At 39.6% G+C, this 21,598-nt stretch overlaps 1 protein-coding gene across 1 annotated transcript in view; it reads right to left on the minus strand.

Annotated features, from left to right (window-relative positions):
* The window catches only part of LOC131960037 (double C2-like domain-containing protein alpha), a 30,413-nt gene that overhangs the window by 2,403 nt on the left and 6,412 nt on the right, over positions 1 to 21,598 (minus strand). The window contains exons 4-11 of the mRNA XM_059325246.1: positions 20,011 to 20,090; positions 18,229 to 18,303; positions 17,868 to 17,977; positions 13,125 to 13,251; positions 11,167 to 11,226; positions 6,018 to 6,217; positions 879 to 960; positions 497 to 593 (exon numbers count right to left, since the gene is read on the minus strand). Of these exons, the coding sequence (XP_059181229.1) occupies positions 497 to 593; positions 879 to 960; positions 6,018 to 6,217; positions 11,167 to 11,226; positions 13,125 to 13,251; positions 17,868 to 17,977; positions 18,229 to 18,303; positions 20,011 to 20,090 (831 nt within the window). The remainder of the gene's footprint in view (positions 1 to 496; positions 594 to 878; positions 961 to 6,017; positions 6,218 to 11,166; positions 11,227 to 13,124; positions 13,252 to 17,867; positions 17,978 to 18,228; positions 18,304 to 20,010; positions 20,091 to 21,598) is intronic.

Consider the following 21,598-nt stretch of genomic DNA (forward strand, 5'->3'; position numbering starts at 1 on the left):
AAAAAGCTGACAAACTGGATTAGTTTAAGAGGAAAAAGAAGTCTGAAAGGATTGAGAGGCAGTTGTTGGTTGTTGGCCTTTGCAATCAATTTGAATTTAAAAAAATGGAGAAAAACACAAAAGATTTGACATTTAATTTTTTTTTTTTTATTCAACATTTTGATTTTAAAAGATAACAGAAGATGTGGAAGTGGACAAAAAAAGTAAATCAAATAGGGGAACAGGTGTAAATGTAATTGCTTACTCTTATTGGTGGAGCAAGTGTAGTATAAAGCTCATTTTTAGCCAAAATGTCACTGACACCCTTTTGGCAGCTAAAAACTGCAAATTACACACAGCGATGCACTCAGCGGCAGATAATAGAGAGCAGCCTAAAATATCTTTGGTAACATCTGCCATGGGTGCAACATTGTTCGACTGCTAATGAAGTAGTCAGGCAGATAATCAGTGATCCAAAAAACAGCAGCAGGAAATGATAAGCTGCCTATGAAGTCACCTATGAAATCGTTGGACTTTCCCAGGTCGTAGTCCCACACTGTGACCTCCAGCGTCTTGGTTGCTAACTCTGAGAAGGTGATTTCGTAGAAGAACTCCTGGTTGAAAACAAAGAGGGGAAGAGGTGAGTGGACGAGGGCAAAGGTCACAACATCACACTTGTTTCCTACCACGATAAACCTATAAAATACTCACTAATGAGGCAACAGATAATAGCTGGGAAACTAATTGGCTGCCTTAGACTGAGGTTGCAGACACTTTGCATGCAGTGTGGTGTCTCTCAGGACTATATACATCCAAATGAGCTGTCTCTTTACATTCAGCCGTTGCAAAACTGCTTCTCGCTCCCACAGTTACGCACATACACAAACATGGATGTCTACCTCATTAAACTCCGGATTGAGAGTCTTTTTTATGACCGCCGTTTTGTGCTTGGATTTCTTCTGGACGTCAGGCTTCAGGTACCTGAGACACAGGAATGTGGTACCATCATACAGGTCATTACTATTCACAGCTCACAGTACCGAAGAAAGTTATAGTGAGGCACTAATGGTGACGGCAAATACAAGTGTAGAAAAACTAGCCTGTGGAAAGGTCAGAGTAGGTTCACGCATGTAGAAAATCATTATGTTCAGTCAGGAATGACTGCATGTCAGTGTAATGGATGGATTCGGTTCAGTCGTGTTATGTTTTACCTTCACTCATAGTGACTTCCTCACTGATGGACGAGTTAGAAACATGTATTGACTTGAAGGCAGGGGTGGAAGTAACTGTAACGGTTCTTCTTTGAGTTTAAACAATAACCAATTTGACTTATTATTGTTTTTTGGGTATTTTTCAGTTGCAAGTGTAGAAAGATATTTCAATTTCAAAACAAATTGTGTCCTAAGAAACTGAAAATATTATTTTCCTTTCATAGCAAAAGCAAAAATCCATTGTAACATATTAATACATATTATTTATTATCTATATAAGTGTTAATGTTTTTTAAGTCTATATTAATTCTTAATTGCAATACAAACTCATTGCACCAAATTTAACTGAGTGATGGATGGAATAAGTAGTTTCTTTTTCAGTCACAAGATGTTTTATAAGCAGTAATTGCATATTTTATTGTCTTTTCGCCTCATTGTTTCCCTAATTTCTTTTACAGACAGAAATATATTTCAATTGTGTCCCAAGAAGCAGAAAATGTTATTTTCCTTCCATAGCAAAACAAAAATCAATTTAAGACATGAATATTAATTAATATGATCTATATAAGTGTTTACGTTTTTTTTAAGTTTATATAAATTCCTAATTTCAATACAAACTTATTGCACTTAATTTATAAAAATATATTTTTTAAAAATCACTTTTTTTCTTTGATTGAAAGAAAATCGTCTTGAGTGATGGATGAAATAAAAAGCTGCTTCAAAATATCAATTTGACTTATTATTGTTATTTGGATATTTTTCATTCGCAAGTGTTGTTTTAAAGGCAGTAATTGCATCTTTCATTGTTTTTTCGCCTCATTGTTTCCATTATTTCTTTTACAGACAGAAAAATATTTCAGTTGTGTCCCAAGAAGCTGAAAATGTTATTTTACTTTCACAGCAAAAGCAAAAATCAACATGAAACATAAATATTTATTTATATTATCTATTATTTCTATAGATGTTTATGTTTTTTGAAGTCTATATTAATTATTAATTGCAATACAATAATTCTTCTTTGATTGAAAAGACTTACAATTTCTGTGCTGGGTTTGAAATCGACTTGAGTGATGGATGGAATAAAAAATATTTTTCAAAATGTCAGTTATACTTATTTATAACTATTATATTAAATTTTATTTAGGTATTTTTTCAATCGTAAGTGGGCTGGCCTTAGCAATATGTGAACAGTAGAACAATGCAGGATTTAAAAAAATATGTTTTTGTTGAATTAATCACTGGCACCACCCAGCAGGCACGCTAAGTGACACAAATCAAACACACCTCAGCAGGTACATCCCTAACATGTACAACATGCTACCTGGTGACTTTTGTTTACACTAAGCAACTTTTACCTTCAACGAGGTGTGTGAGGACTTTCTGCTGTTTCTGACCACAGCCTGTGTGTATACTGGGCCCAGAGAGGCTGAGTGGACTGGTTATATCACACTTTAACAACAAAAAGAGATACATTGAACCTGGAGCAGACTGAGACTGACAGAATGACGTCCAGGCTGCAAACTAGTGTTTCATGCATGTTTGTAAAAACTTTGCAGCTCTTGTGTTTTTGCTTCCACGTTAGATTTGTGTGTTTGTGGCTGCAGCTGCTGTGGAGTTTATTTTGCTTTAACATCTCTGTGTTGCTTGCTTTGGTGCTTTTGTTTTTAATTTTGCTGTTGATTCTAAAGGAAAAGGCAGGCTATTTATGTCGTTATGATGATGATGATGATTAAAGATGCAGTGTGTAAGTTTTGGGCAGATTTTTACATTCATAAAATGAACTATCGTTATCACCAGAATGTGAAGAAGCCGTTTGTAGATGTTATGCCAAAGGTGTCTATGTGTTGTATTGCAGAGATACTGTTAGGATGCATTCATTATAATTCTTCACAACATGCAACTGTAAACTGTAAGATGTTCCATGTTGACAGGTGCACCATTAAGACTATTTAAGAACTTTCATTCACTGTATTAGCTCATTCATTCTGTAGCATGCCAGAACCGAAGTTGTGAGGATTAAATGTGCATTGAACGCCACTTCTCCGCTTCTTCTCCTCCTTCATTAAACCACAACAACTTGCACCCTATCAGCTATCTACTGAAATTAGCATGCTAACCAGCTAGCCCTGGTTGGTCCTGTCCTGTAACACTGTGTTATTATGGATCACACTGCAGGTCACAACAAGTCACACCCTGCGATGCTATGATTGGTCAGCGCAGTTCCTTACGTACAGTCACCGCATTGGGTCTTCTTGTCACCAGCAAAACACAACCGTATCGTTCGAAGTTGTTTATTAACTGAATATTTCATTTAACCACGCCATTAAACCTACATGAGACCTTGGGTAACTATAAGTAAACCCTATCCCTTACCTTTACCGTAACCGTAAAGTTAACGTTACCTATTTCGACAGGCTGCAGAGAGCACCGTCTATAAAAATGGAATATGTTGTTTGATTGGACATTAGGGCTCTGTGGGGTGATGTGTAGCCTATATGTTGTTGTGGGAATGCTCTTTAAGTAGTTCTATGTGTTACTTTAATAAAGTCATTAAACATCATCACATCTTTATCCTCTCTCCACCCTTTTCATTTTAAAACTGTAATGCAGTATAGTTACATTTTAACTGCCCTAACTTTTACTCTGTCGCAGTAAACTTTTGTCTTTTTACTTGTACTTGAGTAAAACTTTATTTTGCACATAACCACCGCTTTAAGTGTTGGTTGGTGGGTTTTGTAACTGGATAGGCTAGCTGTTTCCAGTATTTGAGCTAAAATAACTGCTGGTATCTCCATATTTATTGAGCAGAAATGATGTATTATAATCTAACCCTCAGCAGCAAAGTGAAAAAGTGTATTTTCCAAAATGTTGATCCATTCCCTAAATATATTGTTTGTGAAACTAAACATATGTGAGTGTGAGGACTGATCACCACCACAGCACAGATTGAAAAAGCTCAGCATCCCCTCCACCAAGTGTCATTAAATTCACAGGATATTTTTAAGCCAGCTGGAAGGAGCGTGGCGAAATCTCGACTCGCATTTGCTTTCCACCCACCACCCACAGCTCGGAGAGCGTATGTTCCCACACGCTCTCAGACACAACAAAGCATCTGGGAAAAAGCTCCCGCCAAAGGGCAAAGATGCAAGCATGAATCCAAAATGAAACAAGGTGCGTGATGTATTACTGTGAGGGATGTATGCGTAGGTGTGGTGGATGTAAAGACGGAGAGAGTTTAAGGCATGACGGGAAAAGGAGAAGGGAGATTGGTGTGTGCTGAAGTGAGGCAAGCGTGGTGGCATGCTTACATTTATGTGTGTGTGTGTGTGTGTGTGTGTGTGTGATTAGTGTTTTATGCAGCTCAGAAACAGGAGAACACCCACTGAAGAAGAATCGGATTTTAAAGCTCATTTGTCCAGTTTCTGTCAGGGTGCATCATTCAACCCAGGGACCTTCCTGCCCTCTCTGGCACAGTGATACACACACAGTGACACACACACAGTGACACACACACAGTGACACACACACACACACATACACACACACACAGTGACACACACACACACACAGTGACACACACTGTATTGCTTTCCTTTCATCACTGAGTAATGAAACTCCAAAGGACCTGGCTGACACCAACAATAGCACTCTCCTCGTGATACACTGCGCCCATAACACGTCAATCCTTTTGAAGGCTGTCAATACACACACACACTGACACCATTATCTTGAGGATGGAGTGGTATATTTCACAATGGCTTCCTCTTGTGTGAAAGCTGCCCCCATCTGTCACTATTACCTTGTGTGGGGTTAAATCAAGCCATCTATCACTCATGAGTGGCGACAGAAGGTGATTCATGGGGTCAGTGAGAGCCAACAGCCAGTTAAGACCCAACACAGGTAATAAGGTGAGGGGGGGTTGCTGCTGGATAGGTCATGTGGAAATTGTTCTGAAATGAGGGGTTGTGAAATGTCGATCCATCAGTCTAAGTCCTGTAGTCATGATTTAAAGCACAGTTTTTAACTGGTTATGAAACAGTCTCTGTTTGACACCGATGCCTCTATATGACCTACATAAGCAAACAAGACCATCAGCGAGAAGATTTTTATTTCTATTCAGTTATTCTTGAAGCCTGTCCTTGGGTCTGAATCTTGCAAATTCATATGAAACGATTGACAGCACGCAGACCAGAAGAGCCTGCGCTTACATTTTCTAACTGTCTCTGTTAAAGGGAAGCAGGAGGGGAATTTTCTCTGGAGAATATTATTTTTGACGTTGTATTTTGTGGTAATGGCTGAAGTCGGCTTAAATACACAAGAAAACCTTAATCACAGGAAGAGTTGCAACCTGTTTTGAACATTTGTTGTGCGGAGGGCTGCCAAATACTAATAAAACTTAATTCTTAAGTTTTTTACATATACATTACGTTATTATTTTGTACATGTTGTTATAGTATTGCAACAGCATATCGACAGTAAGCAAAAGTCCTGTGTGAAAGTCTTTTTTTGACAGTTAGTTTTCTTCGCGATCACAGTGTCATCGCTATGCATCCTAAAAACAATTTTCAAAAAAGAAAAAAATCTAAAGTTGCTACTTTTTTTCACATACTCACAAAACCAATGCACATACTAGCCAGATCAGATCAGTTTACGACATGAAGTTAAGGTGCTGTTGGAAACACTACTGCTTCTGTCCATTCGGGGGCGCCAAACCAACAGAATGTAAGTTCCTTATAGGTGCTTTAATCGCTCAGGTAGCAACAATACTTAATTTAATCTAATCCGAGTCATCATGGCTTTCGGTTGTTGGTTTGTTGTCTTTCTTACGTTTTGACGTAGGGGTCTGAGTACCCGTTGACGTCCATGGCTGCCAGGTGGGCGCATCGTTTGACGCCAACACACAGCCCGCCACGAGCCCTCTCTTTGGCCTCGCCCTTCACATCGCCATCAGTGGTCGGGGGGAAGTACTGCAGGCAGAGCAGCAGACGGCCTCTCTCCTCTAGACTTCTCTGCTGCTCAGTCTCCCACTAAAGAGAAAGAGGGGATACAAGAGATAAGACATTTAAAACAGAGCTGCAGAGTTATTTTCACATGTTGAAAATTATGAGTTTTGTGTCATGACCTGCTGATAAAACAGGCAACAATATTCAAGTTGTTCCACTAAAACTGCTGTAATCAATATTTTTGCGCCACCAGTGGAATAAATGACTGTGTGTAATGTAAAAGGGGTCGCTTGAAGTGATACACCCTCAGAGAATTATCACACTGACTCTGCAGTTTCCTAAAGCCCTACAGAGCTTTTTAGACTTGCTGCTCATTGTTTTTGTTTTACAGCCCACAAGAGTTGGTTCACTAACACTGCTCTCACAGAGTTGTTTTGCAGCTGGCAGCTGTTTTCAGTGAAACATCTCTGATAAAACCACTGCACCCTTGCTCAACCCAAAACAGCAGACAGACAAAGTTAAGAGTCTAGCTGGTAAACATAGTGATGCCTTTAGCAGCTGCCCAGTTATTTTCCTCAGAAGTTGACCAACAGCAGGAAGTAGCTATAAAGACGGTTGATATTAGACTTGTGGACTTAAACACAACTTCAAATGAATGCCAATGTTGCTCTGTGTCTGTTAGATGTGTAAATAGGCCACAGCTGAAACGCTCAATATATCAACTTAAAAAGGTGATAATATGTCATTGTTGTGTTTACTGTGGCCAAAATAATCAATCTATGCAATCAATCAATCAATCTATATTGCTGCAGTGAAAACAAACCATGGCAGTACAATGCAGATCTTCCTGCACACAGCAGAAATCAAAGCAAATCTATAAAAAACACAGTGTAGCAGTAGAGGAGTTCTCAGAGGGCCTAAAACAGAAAACAGCTGATACCAACCATATCTTTACAACCCAACAAGACTGAGCCAACTGAGACCCAAAACAAATTGACTTAGGGTTATAGTTTTTTTTTATCACGAGCACCCACCTGCATTCTTTCTAATGTCCACTAGGGGGCGACTCCACTGGTTCCAAAAAGAAGTCAGATTGTAGAGAATTACCCTACTTACAACTTTTTTTTTTTTTTTTTTACCTCAGTAAACATTTTCCAAATGAGTTTACGGTCCCAATCACTAGGTCTTCTCCAATTTAGCATGATGTTCATTTTGTAAATCATGGTTCCATTTAATGTAAAATACATGATTAGGCAAGGTAAGCTTCAGGGTGAAGCTATCTTGTGATTGATTTGTCACAACAAGGACAATCTATCAATCAGGATAGAGGCATAGCGATGAGTATCCATGGCACTGAGTACATTAAAATAGCTGTGAACTTATTTTGGTCTTAGAACTTTGATCCTTTCATGGTGTATAACCTTTTTGTCTTGTTCAGTTGAACTAAAAGACACTCTAAGGAGTTGGCTGTTCATTAGTGAAGGGACAATGAAGCTTTGTGAACCATTTGCTTTATTTTTTGACCCCACTAGATGGCGGTCTTGGCTTAAAAAAGGCTTTAGGAATGGTAATTGAGTGTGTTTTCAGCCCTTTGCTGAACAAAGAGCGCCATCTGGTGGGCTTGTAAATAAAGCAAATGGTTCACGAAGCTTCGTTGTCCCTTCACTACTGTTCATTTTTACACCAAGCTTACTAGTTAGCAATAGCACAAGCTCAAAGCTCTGCCTTTTATTTGTGAGAAGAAATTACACTTGCTCTAAGATGTACTTTTTGCCCTTTGCTGTTATGTAGTTCATCTCTCTGATCTCTCTCCTGAGTAAACACACCTAAAGAGCTCAGTGACTTTCATCTAACATTTGAGTGTATCTGCTATCGCTGCAAACAAGTAATAAACAGGAGTGTAGACAGCAAAGACCTTTTGTCAGACGGACTGGAGCAACCGGCCTTAAAGACATATTAATGCACTTTGTCGCTCCTGGTGCAAGTATTTTCCACGGACAACATCAAACTGTTACCAAAGCATTTGACAACAGGCGGAACAGCAGAGTAGATTTAAAGTGACAGATGAAAGAAAGCGAAGAAGCAGCAGCAGAGGGTGAAGATGATGTTCTTGCAAGACCGTGACTCACCCTCATGGCCGACAGCACCCATACATGTATGTTATTTATAGGAAAGACGGTGATGCTTTCCATCACTGCAGGTGCATCTGTTTCTAGGTATCTTTTCTGGTTCACCACTGAAAATAGGGAAACAGCTCTGTTTTATTGCCTCTAATGTGATTTTAATGTAAAAAGGGGATCCATCACTAAATGTCCCTCCTCTCCTTTATCTCTCTCCATCTGTCATTAAGTCTTATCTTCGGGCGAGAGGTGGACGCAGCCTGGACGATTAATATGCCACACGCACGCCTCCATGCTCCTCCCCTCCTTTCTCTAATTGTCTCAACAGCTTGCCCCCCACTTCCTTTTCTCTAAATCTCGCTTTCCTATTTTTTCCCCTGTATTTTTCTTTGGGAATCATCATTACTGCCAACAGCCAGTTTCGCCATCTGCTGTGACTGAGCAGGAGACTCGCAATTAGTGAGGATAATTTGCACCAGGTATCTGGTATTAGAACAGCTCAGACCTTCACAGATCGATAGAGAGCGACTCATTAGGGAGGTGAAAATAAACAGGCATCAATGTGGAGCCAGCCACACACGACTACAGGCGCACACAGTGACAGACGAATGGGAGAGAGATAAATTCGTGGGTGGGTTTGCACGGTGAGGGAACTGCCAAGATGATCACATTAAACAACCCTGAATGTGATGGAAACAGAGAGGCAGCTGTTTTACTCGGGTAATCTTCATCATGTCAAAGAACCACACCGGCCCTTCTTCTTTACTATGAAGCTTGCATAATATCCAGCTGCAACCCTGTGTTGCTGGTATTGTTGTCAACTTGTGTGTGTCTCATCAAGGCAAAATGTGCTCCTGGTGACACCTGTTGTAGTGGAAACAGAAACAGTTTCGACTACTTTGCCAGGTGTTTTTATGTCTCTGTCGGTGAGCAGATTTTGTCAACGTGATAAAGTCACAATTATGCAAGATGCAGTCACAAAACTGCGTGGAGTTGAGATCAAATTGCAGGCCAAAACGGCGTCCCGGTGGCTCGAACCACTAAGGCTTGGTCCTTGCCAAGCAGCAGGCCGGGTTTTAGTCCGTCGTGGAGCCCTTTCTGCACGTCTTCCCCTTTCCACTATCAATCAAGCCGAAAATGGAATACTATATAAAAATACAGCCTGGATTCACAGATGGGTATCACCTGATCAAGAAGAAGGAAACAGGGATATAATAGTTTGGGATTTTTAATTAGTTTTAGTTTTCATTTCGTTATGAATTTTTATTTTCAAATTCAGTTCATTTCAATTAGTTTTTACAGTGAGTTTGCTAGCTTTTATTAGTTTCTGGAAAATGCTTTAGTGTGTGTTTTTTTAATGGTCACAATACATTTTGCCTTCATTTCCTTTGTCTTATCCATCTCAGCCCAAATTAGGTTATTAACTCTTGCAGTTCTGGGTGTTTTGAATTTTGGTTCGAGTGAAGTGCTGAACTTTTTGAAGGCAATCGACTCAGATAGTCATGGAGACATCCCAGTCTCAATAAACATATTAACCAATGCTCAGTGTATGAAAAAAAGTTGACAAAGATGAAAACAAATGACATTTTCACTTTAATTTTAGTTAGTTTTAGTTTGTTTTGTAACCACACAATACAGTGTCAGTTAGTTATCATATTTTTAAAAAGTTTTTATTTTTATTTCAGTTAACGAAAATGTTTTTTCAATTCTAGTTTCTGTTATTTTGTTAGTTTTCGTTAACTATAATAACCTTGGTAGGAAGCAGGGAAGGGTTCCCCCCACTTTACAGCTCTTATCTGATTTGGCATCAACTGATGTGATCCAATTGCCTGTCAATGGGTTTGTTTTGTTTTTTAAATTCTTGATTATAAGAGCAAGTAAAATGACACATCAGGCTAGTAAAGCTAGCAATTCACCTGCTATTTTGTGATTGGGAAAGTGGTAAAAAATAATTAAACACATTGCTTTTCTGGAGCTGATAATTAAAATAGCTGAAGTGAGTCCTCTCATGACAATAATAACTTAATGGTTTTTGTTAGTATTTGATTAACCACTAAAAAATAAAACAATATGTGTAGGAGCAAGTAAAATGTTCTTAAGTTAAAAAAAAACAATGAACATTGAGCCCTCAACAAGATGGCATAAAACGTTATTTAATTTAGTTTGAAATGATTGACAGGTCCATTCTCTGTCTGTCTGTTTATAAGAAACACTGAGAATTGATTGAAGTCGTAGTCATCCCTCTCACATCCTCTCACTAATGTCAGCACACTTCAGATACTGCTGTGATACTGACATTACAGAGTGAGTTCACCAACTTTATGACTCACCTGCTTTAAATAGTGTCCTTTAATTATCACTTTTGCCAGCAGAATGTACCATTTCAGATAGACATATTCCTTTTTTTCATAACAGACTGCTTTGTTTTCACTCATTTACCCATGACACCAAAAACCAAACTCGATTATCCAGTTTAACCACGGACTGATTTGAAATGTACTGCACTTAATTACCTCATAACACTAAATTAATGTTGGCTTAATGGATTAAATGACTGTTGAGTCTGCTAATTGATTCCCATGTCTTACGGAAACAAATAGTAACTAACGTGCCTGGAACAGCAAAAAAAAAGCATGCAAATGGTTTACAGAATGGTGAGCTGAGATGTTATGCAAACACAATTTGTGGTAAATGCTTTAACTTTAACCTGCAAAATTAAACATAAAATTGAATTAAGAAAGTGGCAAAAAATATGCTCGTGAGTCACAGAACCGACTTAACTTTGCTAATTAACGGATTAATTTGTTACAGCCTTGAAACATTAACAGTTTATGTGAGATATATTATCTCGTATGAAGTGTCATATGGACTGTAAGGACAGACAGACAGACAGAGGGAGAGTCATGTGGTCACCTCTCTCAGGTAGCAGGAGATCCCTCTCAGGGCGGTGCTCATCGCAGTCGGTGAAGGTAGCTAGAGGCGAAGAGAAGAGAAAGAGATACATAATAAGAGGATATGACTGACAGGAGAGCAGGTCACAGGAGCATAGGATGAGAAAGCGATAGACGTATAGAGTCGAGGGTGAATCCACTTTGAAAATTACAGGCCTGACACAGCGTCTGGATGACAGAGGGGCTTTAGTGTTTGATCGCAGAGTGGCCACCGGCCCCAGAGGGCCAATCTAATACCAACAGCCCTTTCCAACTCGTGAAGAACAAAAACCCAGCACCCTCCCGTCTCTTTTCACACACATGCCCCCTGCTCTCCACCACTTTTATTTTTTAATCCATTTGTTTCTCATCTCTCTCTCACTCTCTCCGTCTGTTGGAGCACCACTGCGCCCCCCCCCCCTCCTCTCGCTCTTTCTGCTCTCCCTTTATTCTCCCAATCTCTATGTACCCTTTTCCCACGCGTGATCCGGCTGACATTTAGCCTGCACAAAAAGCTGTTTGTGAGCTATAAGAATAGATATGCTACTCTGGCCTCTGTTTACCTAATATTTGTCATTCTCAGTGGGCCAGTGTTACCAGCTGTTTTTGAGCCTGCAGACCTGCAGCTTTGCTCTGTTTTTCTTGGTTTGGTTGTGGTAAAAGGAAATCTTAATATTGCACATTGTGCAATGGTATTTTAGTTTGTGGAAGGTTTGTTTTCCTGGGGTGAATTAGTGTTTGGCAGACAGTCATCGACCACTAGGCCACAAATCCTGATTTATATGCACCAGGGTGCAGGTGTGTCGTTGCATTAATTCTGTGCTTAAAAAGTAACAATTCTGATTTATCAACGGTGTACAGACTGACTTTGTGAGTGCAAATGAAGGTCGACATTAGGACTTTCCAGATTGAATCCAAAGCAAAAGATAATTTGTACAAACTAATTTTAACTTTTACGAATGCATTGATTTTTACATCTATTGAATGCAGAAAGTGGGAAGACAAAAAAGTCTTGTTGTCGCACTATTTCAGTGCAAGGCTCACTGGTTACAGCTACAGCAATTCAAATAGGATTTGTGGTTCAGCGGGACAAAATATTACAGCTCATTAAATTAATGTTTCCTCATAAATTTAAGATTTCTTGACTTTAATTAAAAAAATTCAGATTCTTTCCAGCTCTGTAATTAAATTATTATTATTATTATTATTATTATTATTATTATTATTATTTTACCCTCAAATGTCCCTAATACACCTTCAAAGAAAGTACCAGCCTTATATACTTTATTTCACTGTCCACATATTTTTGGCCATATAAAGTAACTACATTTTCCCATACGCATTTTTCCCAAAATGTTTCACTATTCCTTTCACACATTTTGTTGCATTTGTTTCATTTACCATTATTTATAATGAGTACATTCCCTTTGAAGTTTACTTTCATCTTTCAAGTTATGGTCCTGCCTCAGTATATTTATTTTTTACAACACTCATAAATACATTAGACAGATCCCTTTTTAAAATATTTATGATTATGTATGCAGCAGTCAATTTTCTGTTTACTCATTTATCAATATGAGCATTAGTCTTTTGTCCGGCAGCTTTTGGGAAGCTTTTGTTTGGCTCTTTTGCGAACAATGCTGCAGAGGTTGTGCAGACAGGTTTACTGTTTTGTGAGACCCAGGTGTGCGGTCATCAGTGTTCTACTAAATATCGACATTTTAACACCTCCCTGTCGGCTCGTAAACAATTTCCTGCCATTGTTATTCTGCTCATTTCCACCCCCCTCTGTCTGCTTTCTACTTTAAAAGATGAGGTTTCAGAAAGCCCTAATACACTGAATATTACTGCACCCTGAAGTCATTTATCTCCCTCATACATTTCCCTCTTTCCTTCCTTTTTAGTCTCTCTGCCCCCCTCCTTCCCCTCTTTTCTTCTCACAGGAGGTGGGTGCTCCAGACAGATGTTGAAGTGTTTGGTCTGGTCAGGCTTCACGCGACGCAGGGCCACCCGCGACTCCCCGATGAACTCATTATGTGTCAGCTTGTCTTCGTCACACACGGACACCCTGGGTGTGGGAGACAGAAGAGGGTAAAGATGAGAAATGGTGAGACTCAAGAGTGAGGAGAGAGGGAAACAAGAATAAGAGGGGCTGATTACTGAGACAAAGACATGTCAGACAGGTGTGTGTGTGCGTGTGTGTGTGTGTGTGTGTGTGTGTGTGTGTGTGTGTGTGTGTGTGTTTGTGTGTGTGAGGGACAGAGGGTGGTGGAATTAGTTAAACATTGCATATTAATTAAATTATTCCTAGTTCTGTGGTAACATTGTAATGAGGGAAGGAAACAGTTGACAGAGACTAAGTAAGCTTCTGTGTATGCACATTGTACGAGTAATTAGCATTTTCCCTCCCGTGTGGATTTAGATGTGTAAAAGTGCATCACGCAAGGTTAAGTCAATCCATATTTATGTGGCTGGCAAACGTTTACATCTGCTATAATGTCACCTAAATGCATAACTGGGAGGGAGCAGCAGAGAGGAGTGGGGGAGACGGAGGAAGGCTGTGTGTGGAATCAAAAGCCGCAGAGCGAGGGATGGAGTGATGTGGGTGAGTGGGAGAGATAAGAATGGAAGAAATTATTTAAATTTTGCATGTGTGTGTGTGTGTGTGTGTGTGTGTGTGTGTGTGTGTGAGGAAGCATTTATGTCTGCATGTCTGTACAGGCAGAAGTGGAAAATCAGTATGCTACAGGCTAAGTGACATCCAATGTGATTGCTTCCCCCCCTGCTTTATGAAAATGTGAATAAAAGACATGCAATAGGAAAAAGAAAAGTAAGAATGCAATCTGTCAGAGAAGTCCAGATATGAATGGGACGCCTGTTCACACTCGGTTTTATTTAACTTCCAACTACAGTCATGACCACGAGGATGAAACATCGCAGTCACCTGCTGGCTTCAGCCGCCCGGTAATAAAACACGGTAATGCAGAAATGAAGAAGGTGCAGGAGGCCAGTTGCCTGGGGATGCCAGATATGTGCTGGCGTCCCCAGAGTCTCAGAGCTTATGAGCCCTTCAGAATCAAATAGCTTCAAAAAGGGAAAATGGAAATGGTGGAACGGTAGAAGAGTCTGTGTTGGGAGGGAAAGAAAGAATAAAGAGAGGGGAAGTCAGTCAGAGCTGCGAGGTAAAAGATGACGCGTTAGATGTACAAGTAAAGAACGTTTGTGATGAAAAGGGCTTGAGGATGGAGTGGTTTGTGAGAATACGATGGGTCAAAAAGTCAAGTGTGAAGCGCAGTCATTAGGATGTGAGACGGACGTAAGGCTGTAGCCGCGCAGCATGCGGTCACATTACCACTGTCGCTATCACAGCTCACATTTACCACGACATCACAGAGATAATCGAGTCGTTAGAGCAGGGTGATAAATCTAATCAACACATGCTGTCACCGACTTTAATGTCCATGACAGACTGGAGATGTTCACTGATACTGTTTGACTCTGTATAATTTAAAGGCTTTTTAAAGTGTCACACTGGATGGATATTAGGTCATGAATAAGTAATGACACCTTTTTATAACAGCGCTCATGGAAGCTCATTTATGCCGGGGGGAAAAAAACAGATGAAAAGTTAAGACGTGGTAAAAATGAAAATACTAAAGGTGTGTCAAACTTTTGGCTTGTTCCCTAAAAAATAATGAGGATATAAATCAAAATAGTGACTTCACTGTAGTGATAAATCCCCAAAACACCCCAGAGTAAGTTGAAGCCTGCCCTAACATCATGACTTCATCAGACATTACCTCGATTTTTGGGGGCGAGTCGAAGTCAAAGTATGTGTCAAATACATGGCATTTATGGAGAAAGATGTTTCAGCATGTAACTGGTGGTCTTTGTGAAAAAAAGCTATGATTTGGATAGTTTCCTTCCCCTCCAATATGACTCATTCTTGTTGCAAGTTTGAGTTTGAAATCATTGTTTTGCAAGGTGCAACTGCAGGAAAAACCTGGCCTGTGGCACTGATTAAAAAGGAAGTGGTAAGCTTTGAGGCAAATTCAGATGGGTTAGACAATTAGTAACTGGTTTTCAACTTGAACTGGATCTTGATTCCCATCTCTGCTTGAGGCTGTGTGTATATTATCATGGCAACATGTTGTCCTGGAGATAGCTGCTGTCGTGGGAACTACCACAGAACCAGTTTTGGAGTACTTTTTGGAGTACTTTGTTGACTGTTTGTGTGCAGATTTAGTAAATTCAAGAGTGTTAAAATCATGGAAGATCAAAATAAAGGTTTGAAGATGGGTGTGGTCCGAGGAATGAAGAAGAGGGGTAGGATATAGAACATATTTGTGGTTTCTAGTTTATTTGTATAATTCATAATTTTAATCTTTATATGTTTTTCCTTACTTGGCAGGAATTAACTTTTAGAGACTTCGGTCCTTATTGTGCAAAAGCTAATTAAAAAGCCCTTCAGAAACAAATCTTGCTTCTCTTATCAGTCAAGGAAATATTTGATTTTTTGCAACTTTCTTGCCTCTACTGGACTGTGGTCATCTGCTTGTTATGAGTGCAACTAATCAGAGCAAGAAGTTGGACTGTGTTTATCACTGTGCTCTGGGTATTGGCTGTGAAAATCGCACATATCATTGTACTCTGTGTGCCACGGCCATACTCTGTATGTCGTCTTTGTATGTTCGCAGGCTCTCTCATTGGTTAGTTTTTATCTACAAATCTATTCTTGGGCTGCTCTCCTATAGCTGTGTACATACATGTGTCGAAACCAAACTCATTATTGGTCTGACTGAGGACTGAGTTAGGTAAGAAAGCTTTTAATTACGCCGCCCCTTTGTCCTAGAATAATTTGCAAAATAACTTGAAACTGTCTGAGCTGATCACTATTGGGGAACTATAATCGATTTTAAAGGACAAAGGAAACGGCTCCCTTGGTCAGTGTGACTGCTCCATATAAGTTGGCTTCTGATGCTCACTCAGCATTGTTGTGATGGCTGTATATGGATTGAGTGTCTGTGATAACTTTGTTTATTGTTGTAACTTGTCTTTTATTTTATGCTGCCTTTATGCTGCCTTCAACTAATTGCCCAATTGCACAGCCTTAAGAGCTGCATATCACGAATGCTGGGTCTTGTTGGTTTTCTGAGAATCTACTGCACCTACTTGTACCTTGTTTGCCATGTAGCAATAAAAAAATATTCTAAAAACCTGGATTAATCTGGTTATTCACATTGGACTGCTATTATTTTGAACACTACTGTATGTCAATTTCATTGATTACGAGAAGGTGTTTGACAGTGTAGATAGGCAGGCCATCTGGAGATTGTTGAGACACTATGTGGTAACAGAAAAGATAACTAACATCATCAGGAACTCTTACGAGGGAATGACACGCAGAGTGGTTCATGGCCAACACCTTACGGATGCTTTCCAAGTGCGAACAGGAGTAAGGCAAGGATGCCTACTATCACCTTTCCTTTTCTTGTTGGCGATAGATTTGACAATGAAGACATCAACTGCCCAGAAGATAATTGGCATCCAGTGGACACCTTGGACACAGTTGGATGACCTAGACTTTGCTGACGACCTAGCACTTCTTTCCCACACCCAGCAACAAATGCAGGAGTCATATTAGAAAAATCAGCAGGAAAGAGTTCTGCCCTTTTTCAAACGGAGGCATATTGTGTCGTTACATTGAGCTCTGGTCGAATGAAGCTGCTGCTAGTTGAGAAATTGAGCATAACCTTTTCTGTAATGGATTTCTTTCAGTATTGGAAATGCTGAAATTCACTAAAAAATAGCAAGTCTGGGAGAAAAACCCTGCTGTTAGCCTAAAAAATGCACTGAAAGTAGCGCAGCTTTTGATTAAAAACAAGACTGGATTGACTAAAACAAACGAGGAAATCAACAGCAGTGTCAACAAAGTGTCCGGGGTAGGAATAATCCTTTAAAATTTGCCCCAACAGCAGTTTAATTATGTCTATTACATAATCCAGACGTATGTGGGTGTAAAAAAAGTGATGAATTTTTCACTCTGTAGTCAATTTCAAATGTCAGTGCATTGCAGTGTGCAACGTCAACACATTTTAATAGGTTCAACTTCTTATCTGTTGATCTTTAAACTCCTCCGCTGAATTAACACGGGGTTGTTGGGCCAGTTTGTCTAATTTCCCCCGAGAGATCAAGCGTCGATCCCATTTAAATCCCACTCCTACGTGCGCCGTGGCAAAGTTTTAGTCACAAGCAGAGACGATTTGCAGCTTTCGTCACCTCTGGAGGGGGTCAATGAAATTAAACACCCTGTGGTGCTTAGTCTGACCTCAATCTGTCACTACAACTTGCAAAGAGAGAAAGGAAGGGAGATAGACAGACAGGGAAGAAAGACAAAGAGAAAAGAGGGATGGTTCAGAAGGAGTAAGGGGAGATCTTTTCTGATCCTAGTGGACAGCAGAGATGTGAGGATGGGAGGAATGAAGGTGAGGTGACAGAGGAGGATCAAAGGATCAGCATAGATAAGAGAGAGAAGAGAGGATGGAAAGAGAGAGTAAAAGACTCCGTGATTGAGAGGGACGATAAGAAATCCTTTTGTAAGCCAAAGTCAGCTTCCTGATGGGCAAGACAAAGCAGCAAGAAGTGCAGGAGACAGAAATAGCCAGACATAAAGCAAACATTTACCGGAGTGTTTTGCGGTACATGTCCTCCTCTGTGATTCCACAGTAGGTGAGCGTCTCGTTCCACACAGGGTTCAGAGTGTTGCGCACTGTCTTGGTTTTCAGTTTATTGGCCTGTGCGTCACAGCAGACAGGAGGGAGAAAACAATAATTTCAGGGCTGCAAACAGAAAACAACTCAACAGGAAAACTAGTTTTTACTGCCTACAAGGTTGTTTTGTTTCAGAGCGGATTTACTGGTCTGCACTTGCATTTCCATAATGCAGCTCAACATTATAGCCTGACTGAGTGTGCACTCAAACCGGCTGTTGAAGGTCTTTTTCACTTGTAGAGAAACACACAGTCAACACCATAATAAAATCAGACCTTGCAGGCTCCCGGCAGCAGATGCAGCTTGACATAAGGGTCAGCCAAACCGTTGAAATCCATCGGCTTCAGACCCTAACAGAGACAGAGAGTGAGAGAGGATATAAAGCAGAGATGTAAAATAATGGGTGGAGAACATTGTGCAGACTCCAAACATCAGTAATGAATTATTAAACGATTACCAGACTGAGAGGTGAGGAGTTCATCTACAAATTCAATCAAAAGCACAGCGATAGAGAGGATGCGGAGGGGTTTCAATTGACAGTTTCAGTTCAGCCTCATTGTGCATATGCCATACTTTCCATTTCAATATTTACAAAATTAAGCATGAAAACTGAAATCTCTGCTAGGAAGAAGCAGGACATTTATCTGGAGTCTGTGTTTATTTATCTTTTTTTAAATTAATGAAACAAAGAGCTGTTCTGCCGCATTTCTGCTGTAAGAACTGTACAAGTAATGATTGAATATTTACCAAGAAAGGATTTTATTTTGTGCGTGATTAAATCAGGTACAAAACTATAAGCTACTTAATGGAGTTTCAAGCTAAAAAGAAACAAGACTAAGAGTCTAAACCCATGCTAGCAGCTCTGTGTGGCAGTACCATGGATGTATCATAGGAACTGGATACTGGAACCAAAAATGGAGTTTATTCAGTCCTATAAGAACTGTTCTCCTGGCACACATGCCAAAAAAAGTTTTCTAGCTTCCACGTTATGGAAACCACTGACTATGCGCAGTAGTGTTTCTCCATTCCTGCTCTGCTTTTAGACAGCTTTGCAAACATAAAACTTCCATGGATCAAAAATTATAGAAAGAGTTGGAGGTGGCCCTTTCAACAGCTTTACAGATGTTTTTTTTTTTTTTAATGGTAGTCTATGGAGAAAATGCTGTTTTTGTTGCAATACCACAGGTGGCCACTAGGAAAAATTGTCTGCAAGGCTGGGAAGCGGCACCATATCTTGTTCTCTAATACATCCATGTGCTGTACTTAGGCACAGAGCATGGTTATAACAGAGAACTGTATACAGCGTTGGAGGCGGAGCCTTGTTCATCCCTATGAAAGTAGCTCAGTGGAGCATGAGGCAAAAAAGGTTCAACTTTTTGGTATAAAATTACCCATATTTTCCGCATCTATGGTGCCAATAGAGCAAATGCACTAGCTCTTAGCCGCTTGTTCTCATTATCTGATTATGATTTAAATGAAGGCTACTTAAGTGTTCAAAAAATATCTGCTGATACAGACCTCTCTGTCACAATGCAAGTCTAGAGGAAAACATTTTTTGTCCCCAATTGTTTCACCTGATGGACCCTGAAGTTGTAATTACATGAGAATCCCACTCTGTCAAATTGCCTTCACAGCCTGGTGTTCCTCCTGTATTAATTTCTTTTTTACATCCATGGTACAGTGGTGCTTTGAGATAAATGCTTATGACAGCATGCCCACGCTCACAGGGACATTTCTGACATGTGGATGTAGGAGGTAAAATGTTGCCATGTACTATGTTCACAGTTTTAGTTCAACATTAACATGTTAATGCATAGTATAGACACAAATTGTCAAGACATTTCACTAAAAAAATGTCTGCATCATCATAGCCCGAGAAGAAAAGTCAGTAGGATTAAGCATGTCTAAAAACAGTTGCTTTTTCTATTTGCTGGCTCGTAGCTTAAAAATAATTTAACAGCTTTTTTGTGTCTCTGGTTGAACAAACAAATATAACTGATACAAAGTTAAATGAAACATTTATGCTCTGTGTTAGAAGACAAACTGGCTGTATTTACCTTTGCTCTCAGGACTGTGCAGTTTAACGAGCTGGTGGCTCTCTCATACAGTAGGTCAAACTCCAGCGTCCCCAGGGAGGCTGGAAGGCAGTTGATAAAAATGTTTTGCGAATGTGCCTGTGACTGGTAATTGCTTTTCAGCTGATGACTTAATTACCTCGTACAGACAAAGATGTCAGGAAGAAATACAAATATAGACTTTCAGGAAAAACTGTCTAGCCTTGCCTGAATATAGACACTCAGAAAGTGACACTCATTAACTCACATTTCAACATTTTGGAACATGACATTGACTTTCATGCTGACAGCTAGATAAGTAGCAGGTTAGCTTAGCACAACATAGACTGGCTCTGTCTAAGATAACAAAACGACTGAATAGAACATCTACAGCTCACAACTTAACACATTATATCTTATTTGTTTAATCATAAGACTACAGGAAGTGATTCTGCCCCCCCGCGACCTAGTGACCATGGTAGTTATGATGAGTGCGAAATAGGAAATGAGGTAATGTTGTATAAAAACGGTCAGGATGGGTGTACTGTATTCGAGCCCTGCTCATGTCCCTATGAAACCAAAAGTCAGCATTGATTTATTTTAAGTTAACTTGTAAGTAAAGTTACGTTGCATTACTATATCATGTTGTACGTCACGCTCTACATCTTTAACATAACTACAACACGTCCTTACGAACATTATCATTTCTAAAACATAACTAAGCAGTTTTGGTTGCCTGAACGTAAACAAACTCTGACCATTTCACAGTGTTAATCACTTATGTAAAACAGTGACTGTTGCGTTTAGGTATGATGACGTGTTGATCGCCTGTCACCATTAAGGGCTGTTATCTAGGAACAATTTTATGATCAGTTATTATCTTATTTATTATCTGAAAGTATAGGTTGGAGGACTTGTTGTTTAAATCAGCGACCTCTAGTGGCTGTCGTAGTTATGACGAGGTCGAAGGAGGAAGTGAGGTGACATTGTATAAAGACTGACAAAGTCTGCAAAGGCAGGGGGTCAGCATGGATGTGTTGTTTTGGTGGTGGACTTTCACCAATGAAACCAAGAGTCAACATTATTTTTTTAAGTTAACTTGTAAGTTAAGTGGCATTACTTTACTACTTCATGTTCTACATAACATACTCTGTCATGTCCTTACAAACATGGTTACTTTAACCCAAAGCACGATCTTTTCCTAAACATTATCAAGTAATTTTGTTGCATAAAAAACTATTACTGTTTCACAGAGTTAACCACGTGTTTATACAGGCAACTGATACATTTAGGGATGAAGACATGTTGATCTAATCTAAGAAACGATTGTAGGACTTAATTATGTAAACGTATAGGTTGGAGGACTTGTTGTTTAAATCAGCTGGCCACAGTGTTCTAAACCAACTCATTAGGGTTTTAAATTAGCATTAGCTTATGCCAACTGGCTGCTGCAAGTCAACTTTTGTCTATTACAAATGAGTAGCCTGCTTTTTTTTTTTTTTTTTTTTTACTTATGTGTGAAATCAAGACCCTATTGTTTAAAAAAAGAGTGTTGATGTTAAACCCACCACTGTCATCACTGCAAACAGCA

Source organism: Centropristis striata, chromosome 21, assembly GCF_030273125.1.
Source record: "Centropristis striata isolate RG_2023a ecotype Rhode Island chromosome 21, C.striata_1.0, whole genome shotgun sequence".
Lineage (NCBI taxonomy): Eukaryota > Metazoa > Chordata > Actinopteri > Perciformes > Serranidae > Centropristis > Centropristis striata.